This window comes from Podarcis gaigeae, assembly GCF_964106915.1.
Source record: "Podarcis gaigeae genome assembly, chromosome: 2".
NCBI classification, from domain to species: domain Eukaryota; kingdom Metazoa; phylum Chordata; class Lepidosauria; order Squamata; family Lacertidae; genus Podarcis; species Podarcis gaigeae.
The window spans coordinates 61,630,623-61,650,649 of record NC_139679.1 but is presented as its reverse complement, the minus strand read 5'-3'; the positions used below and the strand labels follow the sequence as shown (position 1 = coordinate 61,650,649).

The 20,027-nt window shown below is 42.8% G+C and overlaps 2 protein-coding genes across 14 annotated transcripts in view; one reads left to right on the top strand and one right to left on the bottom strand.

Moving 5' to 3' along the window:
- Positions 1–513: 513 nt before the first annotated feature.
- LOC310839730 (uncharacterized protein) lies at positions 514–14,091 on the bottom strand. Of its 2 annotated transcripts, XM_083728664.1 has the most exons (4): positions 14,023–14,060; positions 13,346–13,662; positions 2,691–2,798; positions 514–885 (listed from the first exon to the last, which is right to left on the bottom strand). In XM_083728664.1, the coding sequence occupies exons 2-4, from the start codon at positions 13,656–13,658 to the stop codon at positions 848–850; spliced, it is 459 nt and encodes a 152-aa protein (XP_083584790.1). In that variant the 5' UTR covers positions 13,659–13,662; positions 14,023–14,060; the 3' UTR covers positions 514–847. The 2 variants fall into 2 exon arrangements, with proteins under 2 accessions (XP_083584790.1, XP_083584789.1); XM_083728663.1 differs by having other exon boundaries at positions 13,346–14,091.
- A 30-nt stretch (positions 14,092–14,121) lies between these two features.
- FAM13B (family with sequence similarity 13 member B) overlaps positions 14,122–20,027 on the top strand; it is a 55,386-nt gene continuing 49,480 nt past the window's right edge. For 4 of the 12 annotated variants that reach the window (XM_083728389.1, XM_083728397.1, XM_083728386.1 and 1 more), the window contains exon 1: positions 14,122–14,517. The gene's annotated coding sequence lies outside the window, so the exon portion shown is untranslated. Of the gene's footprint in view, positions 14,518–16,476; positions 16,565–20,027 lie in introns of all 12 variants that reach the window. The other 8 variants (XM_083728396.1, XM_083728387.1, XM_083728395.1 and 5 more) reach the window with 6 other exon arrangements.

The window sequence follows — 20,027 nt, the reverse complement described above, 5'->3', positions numbered from 1 at the left end:
CCCATCTCACTCAAGAGGCCAGGGGCCAGCGCTGTCCGGAGACACTTCCGGGTCACGTGGCCAGCGTGACATCGCTGCTCTGGCGAGCCAGAGCTGCACACGGAAACGCCGTTTACCTTCCCGCTGGTAAGCGGTCCCTATTTATCTACTTGCACCCGGGGGTGCTTTCGAACTGCTAGGTTGGCAGGCGCTGGGACCGAGCAGCGGGAGCGCACCCCGCCGCAGGGATTCGAACCGCCAACCTTTCGATCGGCAAGTCCTAGGCGCTGAGGCTTTAACCCACAGCGCCACCTGCGTCCCTATGCAGTGACTATACTTTCTGATAAATGATTATATAAACAAACCTTAATTCATTTTATCTTTTATGATCCATTCCCACAAGAGATATTTCCCTGTAAATGTGATATTTAACGGTGGCCCAATAGTTACCTCTTATTTCTGAGAGCATTCACAGATAGGGTTTTCTGGATGTGGCACTCTTTTGTGCCAGCATATTTCAATACTTAATAAGGATAACACATAAAAGTGGTTTATTGTGAGGTTCTACAGAGGATACTATATGGAAATAATATTTTCTATTGACAGACAGCGAAAGTGTACATCTTTGACAAATTGTCATATGTACATTGGACACAGGATTGCAGTCCCTTTGGGGAATTATAAAAATCAGATTTGATTGATTTCAGAGCATTTGCTTGAAAAAATCTCTGCTGCACCAATAAAGGGGGGGAAAGTGCTTTGAAAATGGAGAAGAAAAGCTGAGCCAAGTCAATGAATAGCAAAGTTAAAAAACTTAGAACTTAAAACCCCACAGCAGGATATATTGGCCATATCTTCTGGTCCAACTTCAGGGTGTGTTTTTGCTTTTCTTTTCTTGTTCAATGGCTGCCAAGAAAACAAGAGAAATCTCGTTTGCCAACATTGGACACTTGTAAAGCACCTTGTGTTTTTTTTAAGCACTTATCAAAGAATAACCTCTTATTCATCACCAATTTGTCAAAACAAATGTAATTAAAGCCCTTTCTGTCCGCAGACTGCTGTCATTAATAACTGTACAATCTCTACTGAATCAAATATTACTGGATGGGGGGTGGCTGGGAATCTCGGTGAGTTTTGCAGGAATAGAAGCCTATGCATTTAGAGAATGATGCTTGATGTTAGCCTATTTGAAATGTGGCGAGCCCTCCAGCTTGCTGTATTAACTGGGCTGCTGGCCTTGAGCCCCAAGTCCCTGCTCTGATGGTCTTACTTATAGGTGGGCAATGCAGTGAGGATTTATGTTACGCTGGGCTATGCTAGTGGTAGTTTCCAAGCATTGCAAAAATCTGGCGTGTCAGACCTCTTGTTATTTGCCTCTGTTATAAATAACCAGGGCCTAATATTCTCCATTGTGAAGTACATAAACATGCATCATATATAATGTCAAGTGTGTATGTCGGCCACAGCCAGGATGGCTTACCATCAGGGATGATGGGAGTTGTAGTCCAACAATGTCTAGCAAGCACCATGTTGTCACAGGTTCCCCTATCCTGCTGTAAAGGGTAGATCCTGCCCCCAAAATAGTATTGGGCACAAGGGTCTATGCCTGTATCCAGTGATTTCCCCCCCAAAAAAAAAATGTTTAGGGGCACTCTCATTTTCCTGCTCATATTGAAATACTGCCCCTCAATCAGGCCAAAGTTAGATTCACAAAATGTTTAAGGGTATGCGTACCCCCAGAAAAAAAAGCACTGACTGTCTCACAAACTGAATGGCTAGAGAGACATTCTTACCAACAGATGAGCCAGCAATCTATATCAAATGCCTTTTTTTAAAAGCCTCATATACTAAGGAGAGATTAGATCAGCTTTCGCCTAAATGTCATGCAAGCAGCTCTGAAGGCCTGGGGTTTAATCCATTTGCTGGCTACTGCTACAGAACAAAATTAAAACTCTGATTTTTACACTAGTGAAACAGAGATAATATATAACCTGATTAATTCTACATTTGTTAAATTCTCAAAGAGCAGCAGCAGCAACAACAAACAGTCTTGCACCACCTGAAAAACTGATTGCGGCATAAATGTCGGCAGGAGTTTACTTCATCAAGCACTATACAGTAGATGTAGATACAATCCGGAAGAGGGCAGCACTAAGCAACCTTGGAGTGTAATTGTCTCATATAAGTAATAAGATGTACTTTTTATTAAATGGTGTACTGTTTATTAAATACAAAAATAAAAGAGTTTTGTATCACTTGAAAAACTGGCAGATTTATTGTAGTGGAATACTGGTGTAAGTTTTATCGACACAATAAAGCTGTCAGGCTATATAATTTCACAGCATCCTTTGTGTGGGCATGCTGTAATTGTACAACATGTCTGCCTCTATGGTGATTTCTTAAAGGAAACTTTGGATTTGAAATCTATATAATTATCATTCTTCTGGACATACCGGTAAAATAACTTGCACAAAGTCCATGCTATATTGTCTCCTTTAGCAAACAGTGCACACAGTTTAAAAGCCACAATAACTAATTTAATTGGCCAATATAAATAATAGCTAAGTGCATGCAGATAACAAATCCAAATTAATAATTACTTAAAATGTTATTCCTGAGGAACTAGGACTATTGGCTCTCTGAGTATTTATTTATTATGCACATTGAGCAAATTATTAATTGTACATCCAGGCTGAATTAGATTTACTTACTTTCCTTGGTGGGCAGTGGATTTTTTTCTCTGGTTTCAGTTTTTTTCAGTTTGGTTTTGTCAAATGTTTCGATTTCTGCAAAATCTGGTTTGTCAGACATGATGGATCCTGACAAAGAAAGGAGAAACACACCCTCAGCTTCGTTAGTGAAGTGCACATTACAAACCACACATAACACATTTAAAAAAAAAAAATCTGGATCAGTTTTTCTTTGTTAAATCCAGCATGCATCACAGGTTTTGCATCACAAGATGCCAGAAATTATTTATGCTTTTAAGCACCAACAGAAAACAATAAATAAGGGCAGAAAGCTATTGTATTTCATCTTGGAGCAAACAAATAAAAAAAATGGAAATGAAAAAGCAGAGTGCTAATGCACAGCAATCAGATTTCTGACATCCTTAATTATTTTCTAGAATATCCTTTAGCAATCAACAACAATTTTACAAACCTATTCAAGGGATATCATTTGTAATGAGATCAGAACACCCCAGTTCCTTTCTAACAGAATACGACGACAAAGCAAACGTCTGAATTAGCTACTGTGAACAATTGTGCTCAACAATAGAATGACAGATGTGGATGGCTTTGTTCCCTCTCACCCTCTTCACTGCTCACCGCACTTCATGCAGAATGATTTTGATTAAATAAACATTCTGCCATTAAACACTTCACCTATTTCAGCTTCCTTTGTGCTGGTTGCCGGTGGTTTTCTCTTACAGAAACGGAGGACACACACAACACACCCTGAGGGTGAGGGTGTTTCAGCCAGGGATTAATCCAGCCCAAAGATTACCAACACAATATGCTCTTTCATACTGACTGTGAAAAGTGATATGATTTTATTGCTGTTTTGGATTACGATGGCAGAAAAGATACTAAAGCCACATGCCATTACCTGCCCTGCTGCTCTCTCCTCAGCTGCTTTTTGACCGTCTGAGCCAGCATGGGCTTGGAAAGGTCATACTAAAATCCCTCCTCCTCCTCCCCATCTCAGCCCAACTGAATTAATATTGATAAGCTTGCTGCTAGTGTAGCTCTGCAAACGACAACTGATTAATTCACAGAGCAGGCTGGGTATAGCCAGGAGTGGGGACAGGATTGGCGGGAGTGGGATATCACCCTGCATAACAAAAAAAGCATAAAGCTGTGTTTTATCTTCACTTTCGCCATGTATTGAACCTGCATCTTAATAACTAATTATATGGGGGTGGGGAGAATCAGGCATATCCATCTTGCTCATTAGTGAAAGTGAATGGCTCCACAGTAAGAACTGTCCAACAATGGGGCTATAGATATATAGTGGTACCTTGGGTTAAGTGCTTAATTTGTTCTGGAGGTCCGTTCTTAACCTGAAACTGTTTTTAACCTGAAGACCACTTTAGCTAATGGGGGCCTCCTGGGGCCGCCGGGCCGCCGGAGCCCGATTTCTGTTCTCATCCTGAAGCAAAGTTCTTAACCTGAGGTACTATTTCTGGGTTAGCATAGTCTGTAGCCTGAAGCGTATGTATGGGTATAAAGGGGGCAGACCCGCCCTAGCAATTGAGGAGTACTGGAGAGCAGACACAGATTAGTAAATGGGGGAAGCCCTTCTTTACATAGGGTGACAACCAGGTAAGTCATACTCAGGGACGATGCACTCAAATCAATGGATCTGCTCTACATCTCCATCCACAATGTGGCAGTGGGCTAAAATGCAGTACCCCCCACCCCCACAACTTGAAATTAGAGGCAGGGGCCTTTCAATTCTTCTTGAGGCTGGGGGTGGGAGCAGCGGTGGAGGAAACCGCTTGGGTGCCTGGGGTGACGTACCCAGGGAAGGGCAAGCTGCCCATGGGGTGGGGCGCACCGCAGGGCCTCCAGAGTCTGCATGCCTCCTCCCACTTAACCACCCTACAGCTGTGGGGGGGGGGGGAGAGGCAGCGGATGGACCATTTGGGCAGCATGGAGCCTGCACACGCCCAAGCTACTGAAGTGTGGCTCGGGCACGCTGCAGGCCCCACGGTGAGTGCCGACCGGCATTTTGTCACCCCCCTCAGTGGTGACACCGAGGGTGGACCACACCCACCGTACCCCCTTCCTCCGCCCCTGGGTGGGAGGTCAAGATGGTCGGAATGTGATGAAATAAGCAAGAAAGAAGAACACTTACAGCTTGCTTTTATTACAACAACAACAACAACACCTACCTGGGGTGTGTCAATGATTGCAGGAGGGGTTTTTCATATTCCCTGACCCTAGAGCTGGATCCTTGTGCCACCGGCACTACCTGTTACAGTAGGCATCGGAGAGCTAGTGTAGCGTACTGGTTAGAGACTTAGACTTTGGAGTCCTAGAGTCAAATCTTCACTCAGACAATGAAGCTTACTAGGCAATCCTGGACCAATGGAAGAGTCTCAGACTAACCTTCCTTATAGAATTGTTGTGAGAATAAAATGCAAGGGGGGCATATCTACTACGTTGAGCCCACTGGAGAAAAAGTGAAATAAATAGCCCATGTTGGGGTCCCGTTTCCTATGTACAGAAGATTCGTGCTCCCATATGGAGACCTTGTCTCCATTCCTGGAGCTGGTTCCTGCATACATTTCCTAAGCAAGTATTTAATGGACATTTGTTGTTGAGAGACCATGGAGTGTGCCTCTGGGGCTGAAGTCAAACTGCTGCTGGGTATGTTTAGCCTGGTAAGGAGGAGACTGAGAGGAGATATGATAGCAATCTTCAACCATCTCAAGGGCTGTCACATGAAGAAAGCGTGTTTTCTCCTGCTCTGGAGGCTAGGACCTGAACCAATTGATTCAAGTTAAAAGAAAGAAGATTCCAACTAAACACCAGGAAGAATTTTCTGACAGTAGTTGTTCTACAGTGGAACGCACTTTCTTTGGGGGGGGGGGCTCTGCTTCACTGGAGGTTTTTAAGCAGAGTTTGGATGGCCATCTTCCATGGATGCTTTAGTTGAGATTCCTGCATTGCAGGGGGTTGGACAAGATGACCCTTGGGGGTCATTTTCCAACTCTACAATTCTATGAATGGACACTGTTCTCTTGGAACAATATGCTTTCTGTGCGATGTACCTTATGCATTTGTACGATCACACCACAATGTACTCCCTGCTTACCTTTCAGTGTTGACCTTATAAAAGCTAGACCTGAACTAGGTGGATCTGAAACTGGGGAACTTGATTTAAATAAGTGGTTTAAACATGATTTCCCCCTGGTTATTTAACTCAATGATGTAAGATGCTTTTATTTAAGATAGCCCGCCCTGGTCAAAGGGCAGCCACCAACACTTCCCCCTCTTGCTTTCTGTTTGTAATATGGAAATGAGGAAGCTGGCCTTAGTCAAAGGAGGGCTGGGTCACAGGAACCAAAATTTTCGTGACTAGCAATCATCCACAAACCCACTCTCCCTTTGGCCTTCTGCTATAGGTTGTAGGAGTACATAAGTAATAGGAACCTCTGAGGCACAATATTCGTTTTAAAGCTCTGCATTTTCAGATCCATGCATTTCCTTGCCTAGCTGTTACAACTACTAGGGAATAAGAGGGAACCATTAACATCACAGCATCTGCTAGCAAAAAGGTGTTACTGCAATGCATTGCCATGCTGTAGTGTTTCTATTATGTGTGGCGTGGAAGGACCAAGTATGGCAAGTTACTGCAGTAGGAAAGTTAATAGTTGCTTGTAACAATTTTACAAGTGAACAGTCTTGTACAGTACAGAAATCCAGTAAATCCTGGCTTGCCGTTGTTAGCATCTGAAAGGAACATATGACTGTTTCTGCATTCTGATGGCCCACCTGTGAGACCAAATATGCTTGTTTTTGACTGCAGTTATTAGGTTTAAATTTAACCAGATAAATGTATTTCAGTTACAGCATGAAAGACAAAGGCTTGGTTCACATGTAATGCCATACTAGAGTTTGACATTTAACGTGGTCTCAGGCTCTCTCCTTCCTTCTCTTGTTCACTCCAGTTTTCTTCCTTTCACGACAAAGCACGATTTGCCAGCGCATCAGAAAATAAACTATCATTTGCACTTGCCCTCCAAGTCAGACAGATGAAGCAGGTGGGTGAGTGAAGAGAGTGTTATTACAAAATGAGCCAGAAGGCCCAGCAATGCAGGTGTGTATCATTACTATAAAAAGCACAGATGCAAATAAAGTTAATTCAAAGGATTAAAAGGTGCAGACAAAATGGGTGTCACCCATTCCCAGTAAGTTATGAACTGGCAACAGCAAAATGAAAAGCAGAACAGTATAAACACCTAAAGACAGTTGCCTTATCTGTTCAGCTAGCTGCTCCCTGTCTTGAATGAGTCAAAGTCTGATAGTGTAAAAGATGTATTACAACTCTGCAGCTTCACACAGTCCCCCCCCCCCCATTCTCAGGGCTGGATTAAGACTGTTAGAGGTCCTAAACACTGACAAGATTATGGTGCCCACTAGATGTAATTCAAAATAAAAGCAATTCTAAACCATAAAATCAAAATGTACTTGCATGTATGTCATGTGGGACACACGACAGGATGATTTCCTCACATTATTTCAATCTGTGTTAGCAGGATGCCCCCTTGCTTAGGTGTGAATAAAGAGAGGGCAGAAAAATGGTGGGAAATGTGTAGTGTAGTATAGGGAAGTCTGACAAAGTTCTGATTTTTCCCATGATTACTATATTGACGCCTCAGTGTTTTGTTTTGTTTTTGAATAACACATGTTGAATTCTTTCAAAAATTTCTTTTTTGCGGGGTGTGCATGTACTGACCCTGACACTTTGGAGAAACTGCTTTGTTGACATACAAAATTTTTAAATTCGCTAAAGAATGGCTAGGAAGATTGAAATGGTATCTCATTGGTTCTGGATATTCCCATCATTTCTGTCTGATCTGTGTTCATTAATTTCCTTGCGTAGACAGTCTGGTTTGTTCTTAATAAAATGCAGAAGGCAGTCAGATATCCCATTAGAAAATGTACAGATGAATGAGCTTCCAATGTTGTTTGGTCCTGTGACAGTGTCATTTCAGTAGATATGGAGGCAAAGTCGTCACTGGGATTTGTAATCCACTTAAAATCCATGCACAAATGAATTACTAAACCATTAATAATCACTTACATATAATGAACAGGAGGGAGATACATGGATTTTTCCTCTGTATGACATGAAGAGTTACCAATAAAGTTTGTTTCCTTGGTTCTATTAGGCTAAAACACTGTGATGATGGAAACTGTAGGTTTTCTGTTGACACATTAGGGAAATACAAAAGCGTGTTGCAAAGTTATACAAGTTAACGTAGGTAGTATTTGAACTAAGTAGATATATTTCATCTTAAGGAGCAGCAATTAGAACTGAGATTTGTTTGGATGCAATCAACATTTTTCCTTTTCCTAACACAGCCTAAACACTCACAGAGAGCTAAAATTTCCAGAAGCTTTGATAGTGTTTCTGTGAGCAAAATTGTACCCTGTGTGCAGGCCTATGAACACTATGTTGATTTCCACTCTTAGAGCCACATTACTTTTCATTTGCATGAGAAACTGGAAACTTCTCACTAGCATATACCGTATTTCCATGATTGGCTTCTCACAAGCTCCTGCTATCTTTTAAGCTGTTTGGTTCATGTGCTCAAATTAAGTTTTAACAAATGGGAACAGGCAGTTTCACATCCTCCTCTTCTTTTGAGGTTTGCATAGAAGGCACATGGTTTGGCCTGTCACACTGTAGTAGATTGGGTGACTCAAGTCATGTAAATGCTTAAAAATACTTTATGTAATAAATCAATATGCTTGATATAGCATTTTATTATATCAAATACTTGATATATTAATGTGTTTGTGGGTTTGATGCTGCACACTTACCTACTTATGTGCTAAAACATGTTACTGGTAAATGGATATTTTGGTTTAATAGGAGGAACTGAAGTGCCCCCAACCCCAATGCTTAGCAGATAGTAAGAAAAGTATTATTGGGTGTTAAGGCCTATTTGCTGCAGTGGCAGTTGACAACTAATGCTTATACAAGTTTACAAAAAACACTTTAAACGAGCTGACTTTGGATACAAGATTAGGGAGCAGGAAAAACCTCTCTTTTTGGCCACAAAACCTGCAGTCAGATCTGACACTCTAGCATTGAGGTTGTTTATTATACAGTGCTATTTTTCTAGAAAAGGAGGTACCAGAACTCACCACGAACACCTACCTTGTTCTCTTATAATGACTAGGGCACCCACCTGAGAGGTGCTGGAACTGAGTTCTGGCGAATTCCGGCTGAAAAATAGCCCCAATTATTTGTATAATGTAGGTATTTTTATACTGCTTTTCAGGGCCAGCAGCCCTCTCAATGTGGTTTGCACTTAAATTAAATTTAAAACACCATGTAAAACAATGAAAACATTTATGGATTATTTAGCCTCTCTAGGGCAGCTCCTTACACTAGGTTCATCAGCATGAATTGCAGTGGTATTTTATTAGCCACAAGGAAGGCAATATCTGAACAGATATTCTGCTGGACAAAGAAATGTGCTATGAATTTATCTGCTTCAGAGGGATGAAGGTTAAAGTCTGCCAACCCAAAATGTGACTTTGTAGTTCCTAAGAAACAAAGTAAAGTTTAATGAAGTGGTATGTAATTTTTCTGCTCCTCTTCTATTGTCTCCCAAGACAGACAGATGCCAACCAATTTTTCTGCTAGTTACACTGAGATATGAATCTAGTTTACATTCTCAGCTGGCATGTGGTACCTGCAGCCAACACATTGGGGATCTAGGCAAAAGGCTCCCTATCTAGAGATACCCGAAGTCGCTGCTGAGTTAAAATGAAGTACTGTATGTCCTTGAGCACCAGCTTTTATGATCACATGGTTAGGCTTTATACAATCAATATCAATCATGTGATTGTGCTGATAATCACAAGGAAATGCTTTGACTGAAACAAAGAGGAAAACTGTTTACAAATACAAGGGGAAGGTTTTGAAGGGCATCAAATGAAGAGACTGGTCAACAGGCAGCTAAGGAGAGGTCTCAGAAATAGGGCATACAGTATTTCAGCACTCAGCCAAGTGCCTCCTCACCCTCATAGTGGACTTTACTACTTTGTTTTCAGTAGCAAAAAGAAAAAAGAACAAAGGGGGAAAAAACACTACAGCCATTTTCCTAATCAGCATACCAGTCAGTAGTCCTACACAATATTGTGTATAGCTCTCCTTTTTAGGTTTCTTTGTTATTGTGATGTTTAAAAATATTTTAAATAAAAATAGTGAGAAGATCGGCAGTATGATAGATAATGGATGCAAAAGCAGGAAAAGACATATAGAACTACATAGATCAGGTAGAAGCCTTCTAATGGGGTTTTTAGCCGAAAGACACTCTGGTAGATCAAAGCACCTGAGCCAATAAGCTGATACAGGTGATTTTATAATCACATTAGTGCTGCCTTGGAGTAACAATTCCACTTGATAGGAGGGGAAAGCATTTTATATTCACAACTATTGTGGAGTGTGTGTGTGTATTCCTGAGGATTGAAACCCTTAGAGGAAATGTGTATCTTCTAAAAACAATAAAATTGGGACTAGTCCATCAAGAGTCTATATTAACTCACATAGAAAACAAAAAGTTCTCTGTACCTCCTGGATACAAAATGAATTCCTGTCATGCCTGCATTTATTGTTAGCTTGCTTTGCAAGATTTCAGCACGGAGACAAGGAAAACAGAACAAGAAGAACATCTTCCAAGAAAGGATCTTATTCCTTCTTGTGTCTTTTGTTCTCTTTTGTTGCCAGCAAAAATATCTCATCTTGAGAACAGAAACAGGTTCCCAGACAAGAAGACAATGAATCGTGGGCGTGTAGAAGGGGCAGCGTGTGGGTCATGTTGCTCCACGTTGCTGACCTTTGTCCTCCAGTTCCTGTTCTTGCCACTACCAATCTGGATTTGCTTGAGTTAAAACTGTAGACCCTTTGTCTTGAGGCGGAAGCTCTAGTGCAGATGGCTGCTTGTCTCTGGCAGTCATCCTTAAGTCAAATCAAAGTCCACTCCACCCTCAGCCCATCCAGTTTGGTAGAACTGAGGTGTGCCAGGGTTTTCTTTTTTCTTTTTTCCCTACAGTAAACAAAGGAAGGATGTGGTCAGCACCACTGTATTTTTCTTACTTTAGTAACCCCAATGGCTGAGAAACCCGTTTGCTTAAAGGAATCGAAGCAATCAGAAATTTAAAACAAAAGAAAACTAGGATGTGCTACATTCAAAGTAAAAGGGCACTACGGAACCTGTTTCAAACACCTAGGTCTTTAACAGCAATGTACAGACCTTGCATATCAAGGTTGCAGGTTATGTGCCTTCGCTACTTGGCTCTTTCTAATGTTTACCCAGCTCTTCAACAGAGAAAGCTCCTACAGCAAGAAAAACCACAACCAACAATACATTCATAGAATCAGAGAACTGTAGAGTTGGAAGGGACCCTGAGGGTCATCTTGACCAACCCCCTGCAATGCAGGAATATTTTGCCCAATGTGGGGCTTGAACCCATGACCTGCAATTAAGTGTCTCATGCTCTACCAGATGAACTATCTCTGGCATTCTTCTTCTACAGTTAGACTTCCTTTACCAAACTGTGCTATGTAAGAGAAGTCTCCTATACCTTATACAGATGACAAAGTTGGACCACTTTGCACGTTAACATGTGTACTATGTGGCTGCAGCAAATGAACTGAGTTTACCTTACAGGGACATGTGTGCTGCATGTCACGTGTAGCCCTTTGTTGTTTGTTGGCATCCCATCTGCCTCGGGAGACAATGGAAGAGTAAGCCTTCAGGAGTAAAGTCAAACCACTGTAGAGTTACAGCACCTGCTGCAGCTGTAGAGACTAAGGCAGGGGAAACATGTTTTATTGCAGGTGTGGCTGATGAAAGTGTCCGGTTTTGCTGCTGCAGGTGCATCATGCCGTTTCTTCTCTCTGCACTCCTCCCACCGGTCATTCCTCCTCTGATCACTGCTATGGATGAACAACCTGTCTGTCTCCAGGCATTGCAGATATATGCAAGGGATTCCCATATGGCGGGGTTAATGCTGCCAGCTTTCATGTCATAATTGCAGATGTTTGTGGCCCTTACAGACCTGAATAACCCAGCAGAACTCTGACATTATCAGTGAGCCTCTCAACAGTTATCATAATGTTACAAGACTTGTATGACCTGAGTGGAAGCAAGACAGGAGCTCAGGCTCTCATAAAAGAGGCCACTGATGACATGAGACAATCCTGTAGTTTTATGTTTTGTATCTTTCTTTTTTTCTTGGTATGTTAAATTGTAAACAGTATTGAGTGCCTTGGCAGAAGGGACCTGTATATAAATGCAGCAAGCAGATTCATAATGAAGTTGTGTTGGCTTCCTAGAAGTGTTTGATCATTGAAATGCTCTTAACAGTTGCCTATAGCAACAAGATAGCCCTTCCTATAAACACACACAAGAATCTGAAATCACAACATATGGTTCAGTGCAGACATGCAGTTTAGGAGCAATTACATAAAATTAATGAAACATTAACTTCCAACATGCCCAAACTGCTACTTGAAAGTAAACTCCATGGATGTCAATGGTATTTACTTTTAAGGGTTTTTAGGATAGTGGTGTAAATTACCTGCCATTTTCTTCCTCCTCCTTTCTTTCTCAGATCTACTACTGTTTTCCATCAGTGATGTGGGGCGGAAATTTTTTGGGTACTATAATTTTATTTACACACTCACACACACCAATTTCTAAAAAATGTTTCATTAAATAAATTAGTAACATAATGAATGGATACCAAATCAATCAAATTTTGATTCATTAGTTTCCAGAAAACCTTAGTCACTGCTCTCTGTTTCCTCTCTAGGATTACTGGATCAAAATTTGAAAAATAAGGATAATGCTAAGCTTTAAAGAGTTAGAAAGTCCTCAGCTAAGGTTACAGACTCGGGGTGATACGACCAAAAAAAAAGATTCAACTTACTGTTGCAAAGAAAACTCACAGATTGAAAAACAAAAACCATGGTGTGGTAAAATTCATTAGAGTTAGAATTCTTGGTTTTAATACTTTTATCAGATAAGGGTTTGCTCGTCATCCCCCCAAACTTTTCTCCTTATAACGGCTGTTTTAAAGGCAAAACAGCCACCTTTTTTTAGAGATGTATGGGGACTTGGGCTAAAGGAGGTGCAGATGGGATCTATACTTTATTACTCATATGTTATTATGGGTAAGAAAGCATAGATCCCATCTGCAGTGTGGTTTGCTAAGGTGTGAACATGAGGAGAGAGTGCTGGTGTCCTGACAAAAATGTGTACCTTTTTGCTCTCCTTGTAATTCCCGGGAGACCCAAAATCTTTTCCAGCTGCGAGAAGGTAAAGGAGTGTGCTAAAGACAATGATTGTACCTTGGCCAGCATGAGATTCCTGTCCACCTAAACTACTTCACAAGCAAATCTGTGACTTCTTGCCAGATAGAAAGATCCCATGGAGGCTCAGGAATAAATATGCCCTTCCAGTTTAACTCAGCAGATCTATGGGTTTTGCTCATTTCCACCTAAAAATCTGAGGGCTACCCACAGCCTGATACTTCTGGAAAATGTGACAGCACTACCCTCACAGGGGTAGCCACTTGGTAGATGTTAGTTACTGTAGAGTGTAATTCATCACCTGACAGCTCCTGGGTCTCCCTTTTGCTTTCCTCCAATTGTCGGTGAATAGCAACCACTCCACAAGCTTGCAGTAGAGGCAGCCAGGCCACTCCATTGTCTCTGACAGCTGAGAGACCTTCTCTTCCTGAACTGTTTCCATCCCAGCAAGTTGTTTTTACAAGTTTTGTAACTTTAAAAATTGGGTGTGCGCTTGCTTTTCCTCTTCCCTCCCCATCCCTTTCCCCTCTTGTGCCATGTCTTTCAGACGGCAGAGCTGAAGACAGGGACCATCTTGCTTTTTGAACTGATGTGTAAGCCACGCTGGGAGCCATTTACCTGAAAACAGTAGAGTACAAACGGCTTTAAATACATGGATTTAGTTCATACTTGCAGAAGTTGGATTTTATGATATCCCCTATTTCTTTTCTTCTTTTTTGGGGGGAGACCGATGTGTGGAATCTAATCCCTGTTGACAGCTGTGAATATCTAACCAGGGAAGTGCAGGCTTCTGCATTTAATTACTGCAGAGAATAAGGACACGATCCAGTAAGACTTCTGTTAATTCAACAGGTGACACTTTCCCCCTCGCGGAAAGCTACAGTGGTTGGATTTCCGCCTGCCAGGCCGAAAGGAAACATTTGACAGGGGGTCGGGTGAGGGAAAGCCAACCACAGGGCTTATACGCCCCTCTCTCACCTCTCTCCCTCTCCGCGGCTTCCATCTAACTCCCTCTGCCTCTCCCTGCGAGCTCCTTTATGAGCACCACCCTCGTTACATTACGTCACTTCCTGCCGATGGGTTGTGGGGTGGGGGGGAGCAGTGATAGGAAATAAGCGGAGGGGCGATGCCCGCGCGCCGCTCCCTGTCAATCAGGCGCGCGTCACTTCCTTTCCTGGTCTGCCGCTTTCTGCTCATTACAGTTGAAGAGTCCGTCAGTGGAGAAGCTTCAGCTACGGGGACTGAGGCTGCCTCTGCCGCGCGCCAGATCTTCTGTATTTGTGTGGCCTCGAGGGGCGGGGCCGGGACCGGGACGGCAGCTTCACGCTCGTTACCCTCGGCTGCCGCCGCCGCCGGAGAGCCAGCTCTGTGGAGCCGAGCCAGGCCCAGCCAAGCCGGGCCCTCGAACGGAAAGAGTCGGAGGAACCTGCTGCTGCTGAAACTGAGGGCCGAGGGGAGAGTCACCCGGCAACGGTGAGGGAGCCGCCATCGCGCATGCGCTTCAGGGCAGTGGCTGGTGGTGGTGAAGGGGGGGGAGACGGGAAGGTTTTTATTTTTATTTTTGGGGGGATGGGAACTGCATTTGTTGCTGGGGCTGGGGGAGGACTGCAGGCGAAGGAGGAGATCTCGTTTGGATTGGACGGGGTGGGATGGAGGGGGGGGGGAGAGACCTCGATGCTGGAAAAAGGCGATGGGTTTGGGAGGGTAAATCTGCAGGTAGGTTGTCTTGTGGGTCTGAACGTGATCGGCCTTGGCGAGGGCAGGAAATGGTTCGGGGTCAGAAGAGCAGGAGTTGGGGATTATGTCCCCCTTTTTTTGGAGGGGGTGAGGCGATCGTCCTTGAGGGTTAGACTGTTGAGGAAGCGGGAGTGATGATTCTTCACACACACCTCCCGCAATGAAATCGTGATAACTTGGTCAAAGCGTAACTGCACGTACGGATGGCGGTGCATCTCTTTTAAAAGGGGCGATTGGCTATTTGGTTACAGTGGACTTGGGTAACGGTGTGTCTCTGCACACTCAATGGGTACAGAAAGCAATTTGGAGACGTTGGTCAGTAACGTGAATAAATTAGCCACCCCCGCTTGGAATGTGGAGTTCCTAATCCTAGGCATCGTTTGAATGTGTTCTCTGGGATCTCCAACCCCAGAAATAGGACAGAGGCTACTTCCCTCCTGGAAGTAAAATGCTAGGATTCAAAGGATCAAAGCTTCCATTTCGTCAAGCCCCCATGTGCTGCTTATCAGGCTGTGTAGATGAAGATGCGTGATTCAGATCAGGTGTCATAAACAGAGAGCAGGTGCAGCACAGAAAGGTTCACTAGAACAAAATAGCCCTGTATGATGCACTGGAAGAAATTTGCTACAAGTTGAAGGTGTCCCAGCCCCTGAGTCACTTGTCAATCTGACCTACTGGAAAACTTCCCAGTGCACAAATCCAAAGATAACTTAGTTAAGCTCTCATGGAACCTCAAACTCCACAAGGGCATATCTGGAGTTTCCTAATGAGACCAATAAGGGTATATTACCGGTAGTTTTTCCACCTTTACTTACCCTTTTATCTGCAAAGAACTATTGGGTATGTTCTAGAGCAGTGTTCTCCAACCTTGGGTCTTCAGTTGTTTTCAGACTACAATTCCCATCATCCCTGACCACTGGTCTTGCTAGCTAGGGATGATGGGAGTTGTAGTCCAAAAACAGTTGGAGACCCACGGTTGGGAAACACGGTTCTAGAGTGCATTGACAGGTTGTGAGACTCAGCAGGCTGGCTAGCACAGTACTTAAACTTTATCCTCTAGGATGCATCCTGATGCAGAATTATTTATTTGGCAGACAAATTGTTGTTACCTTAGGTTGGGAAGCTTAAAAGTACTTTAATCCCTTCCGTGGGCAAAATATGTCCATCTGATATCTTGGGTGTAAATATTCCAGCTGTTTGTGCTTTTCTATACTACCAAGGAAAGCATATTTGGAGTTTTCAGTTTATTCTTCATACCCAGTTAAAATAGACTGCTGGGTGTTTGAAGCAGCAAATGTGTAAAGTTTGGATACCCGTAGTAAGCTTGGTTCAGAGACAGATGGATGGGTGGTCAGTAGTGGGAACAGGTGCAATGTAGCTTTAGCTGCTTTGAATAGGCCCTTAGTCCACCTTTGAGTAGAGAGGTGCTAGGCAACTTGGCTGAAGCAGTTGCCACCACCTTCATTTCCACAAAATGCATCTGAACCCTGATGTAGTGTATTTTAGGGATAGGGTGGTTGTATTCAAGTTTTTTAGATGGGACAGATTTTAAATTTTAAATTTAAATTGTTCTAACCCAGCCTGGGACCTGCTGCCGAAGGATGGGTAATACATTTAATAAAGCTAACAATAATTAAACCCAAACATGCATGTGGGAACCCATTTCTTAATTTATTTAACCGTATATTTGTATAGTGCTGCTCCTGCTCCTGCTGCTGTGACTCACCTTACAGAAGCTATGACCTGGTAGTGGGTCCCGACCCACCAGTTGAAGATCAGTAAGGTAGGGTATTTGGCGTAGTGTAGAAGATGGTGGTGGCAGCAGCTTCAGCCACCTCACCCAACTTTTCTTTTATCAGTTCTAGGCCTAAAAATAGATGAAGAAAAACAAAGGCTGCTGACATCAACTGTGGTAGATTCTTTGGAACCCCTGCATTTGGTCTGACTTTGTCATGTAGTTACATCAAGCATGTTCCCAGATTATTTAAAAATGTATGAGTGAATGAATCTGCACTTGAAATGTGTGGTGTAGTGGTTAAGAGCGGTAGTCTCGTAATCCTGGGGAACCAGGTTCGCGTCTCCGCTCCTCCACATGCAGCTGCTGGGTGACCTTGGGCCAGTCACACTTCCTTGAAGTCTCTCAGCCCCACTCACCTCACAGAGTGTTTGTTGTGGGGGAGGAAGGGAAAGGAGAATGTTAGCCGCTTTGAGACTCCTTAAAGGGAGTGAAAGGCGGGATATCAAATCCAAACTCTTCTTCTTCTTCTTCTTCCTACATGAACCACCAGCATAAAACCACAAACCTGCAGCAGTTGTGTCTGCTATAATTATGTGGCCAAAATTCTACCCAGAGTTGCATGGGAAATTGATTCTGAGATTGACATTTTTATTTTTTGCATTTATATCCCACCTTTCCTGCAGGGAGCTTAAGGTGTCTTACATGGTTCTCATGTAAGCTAAACTCTAACCACCACATCACAGTATTTTATTAATACTAATAGTTAATGAGAAAATACTTGTTTCTGGGTGGGGTGAATAATGATTATTGTTTATAAAAAGTAGTGTTTCAATATTGTCTCATTAAAAATAATCTAGGATTGAATCCAGTAACTTTCTCTCTCCTTTACCCACATGCTTCTGTACCCCGACCCACAAATATGCTCTAGTGAGATGGGGGAACTCCCAGGGTGGGCTTACAGGTGGTGGTGGGGCATATGGGAAAGTTCAGTTGCATGAACAAAATTTATTCCCTTTGTGCAGTGCCTTTGTTGATTATAGCCCCTTATTTAAAAATGAAATCAGAATTTAATATAAGCAACTTCTGTCAAGTATTATAGAAGCAATAACAATAACAATAACAGCATGAAATTGTAATTTGAGGTGCAAGAAAGGCTGTAAAGGCCAAAAGATTTAATACTTTCTCTACATTACCCATGGCTTGCTGTTACATGGATGCTTGTGTTAATGGCCTCTAATTTGAAGCATGTGCTTCAGACTGGGCATGTCTTTAGCAAAACATTATTGAAAAGGAGAAAAGTTTCCATCTTGTTTATTTCATATGCACTTTGATTTAAACCTGCATAATGGTGAGAATTCATCTCAGTACCGTATTTTGCAAAACCCTGAATAAATTCAACAGTAATGATAAACCTTAATAAGCTAGTAAGCTTTATCACACATAGTGCAATACAGTATCATTTGATACATATATGTTTGATATCCAGTAAAGGTAAAGGTAAAGAACTCCTGGATGCTTAAGTCCAGTCAAAGGCAACTATGGAGTGTGGCACTCACCTCGCTTGAGACTGAGGGACCTGGCCTTTGTCCACAGTCAGCTTTCCAGGTCATATGGCCAGCATGACTAAACCGCTTCTGGCACAATGGAACACCGTGATGGAAGCCGGAGTGCACAGAAACACTATTTACCTTCCAGCCGCAGCAGTATTTATCTACTTGCACTGGTGTGCTTTCAAACTGCTAGGTTGGCAGAAGCTGGAACAGAGCAATGGGAGCTCACCCTGTCATGCGGATTTGAACTGCTGACCTTCCGATCGGCAAGCCCAAAAGGCTCAGTGGTTTAGACCACAGCACCAAACGCATTGTCTATACTTAATATTGAAATATACTTTGAAGTCCTGTGGTATCTAAAGTACAGTCATACCTCGGGTTACAGACTCTTTGGGTTGCATGATTTCGGGTTGCACACCACGCTGAACCCGGACGTACTGGAACGGGTTACTTCCGGGTTTTGGCGCATGCGCAGAAGTGCTGAATCGGAACTCCCGCGTGCGCAGACGTGCCACTGTGGGTTGCGAAAGCTGCGGGTTGCAAACGTGCTTCCCGCACGGATCATGTTCGCAACCCGAGCGTCCACTGTAATATACCGTATTTTTTGCTCTGTAAGACTCACTTTTTCCCTCCTAAAGAGTAAGGGGAAATGTGTGTGTGTCTTATGGAGCGAATGCAGGCTGCGCAGCTATCCCAGAAGCCAGAACAGCAAGAGGGATTGCTGCTTTCACTGTGCAGCGGTCCCTCTTGCTGTTCTGGCTTCTGAGATTCAGAATATTTTTTTCCGTTTTACTCCTCCAAAAACGAGGTGCGTCTTGTGGTCTGGTGCGTCTCATAGAGCGAAAAGTACGGTATTTTATGACCTTCATACACTAGTAGAACAATGATGGTTGCATTCCTATACCTTTTAACCTTGGAGTAAGCCACATTGAAATTACTGCTGACTAGACATTTGTAGGATTGTTCTATAAAAGCTTGATGTATCAAGTGATAACTTCTGTAGCTAATGTTGGCATGAATCATACAAGGTTGGTATTGAAAGATAGTTTGTGCCTTTTTCATATGATATTTCAAGGCAGGCATAGTTTCCATGCCTTCAGTTGACAAAAATGAGTAAAACCTGCATGCATAGTTAGAGATATTGATGAGAGATGGCGGGGTAGCAAACTCCAGTAGAATTGGTTAAGGTAACAAAGAACATAGCATGTGTTTTTCTACCAATAAAAGGTTATTTGAAGTTCTTCAAACTTGAAGGTTGGTTGGTAGTGTGAATCCATCCACTAGAGGCAGATTTAGGGGAGTGTGACTTATTTGGTTGCACTAGGCACAGAACCTCGGGCGCGTTGCAGGGGGCTCCACAACTATTACGTAGAAAGGGAGGGAGGGATTTTGGTGTTGCACAGGGCGCTGCTGAAATTTGAGAACTACCACCCAGGGATGACTGTGGGCAGGATTCGTGCATTGCAGGGGGTTGAACTAGATGACCCTCTGCATCACTTCCAATTTACAATTCTATGATTCTATAATGATGGCCTAAAGTCTTAATAATTCTATGAAATATAAATGTTAGACTTTCAGAATATTATTTTATACACTAGTGACGTTCCAGTGTACTTAATGTGCAGTTTTATCAAACCATCTTAAAGCAGAGATGATGCAAGTCTGGTTAGAAATTTCAGCTTTGTAATAACGTCTATTTTCCCTTTGAATTACCGGTACTTACTTTTTTGCTTGTTCTAGTAGTTCATAGCAATTGTGCTAGGCTGCCCAGGTGGAAGAGTAGATAAGCCCTCTTGTACCTTGAATAGTTGTGTAGAAGAGGGAATTTCAACTGGCATAGTTTGCATATGAGCTACACTGGCTGAACTTTCCTCTTCTACACAACTATTCAGTCCTCATTTCCACCGGGTTATCCACACTATTTTTCAACTGTCCATCAATACAGTGGTACCTCAGGT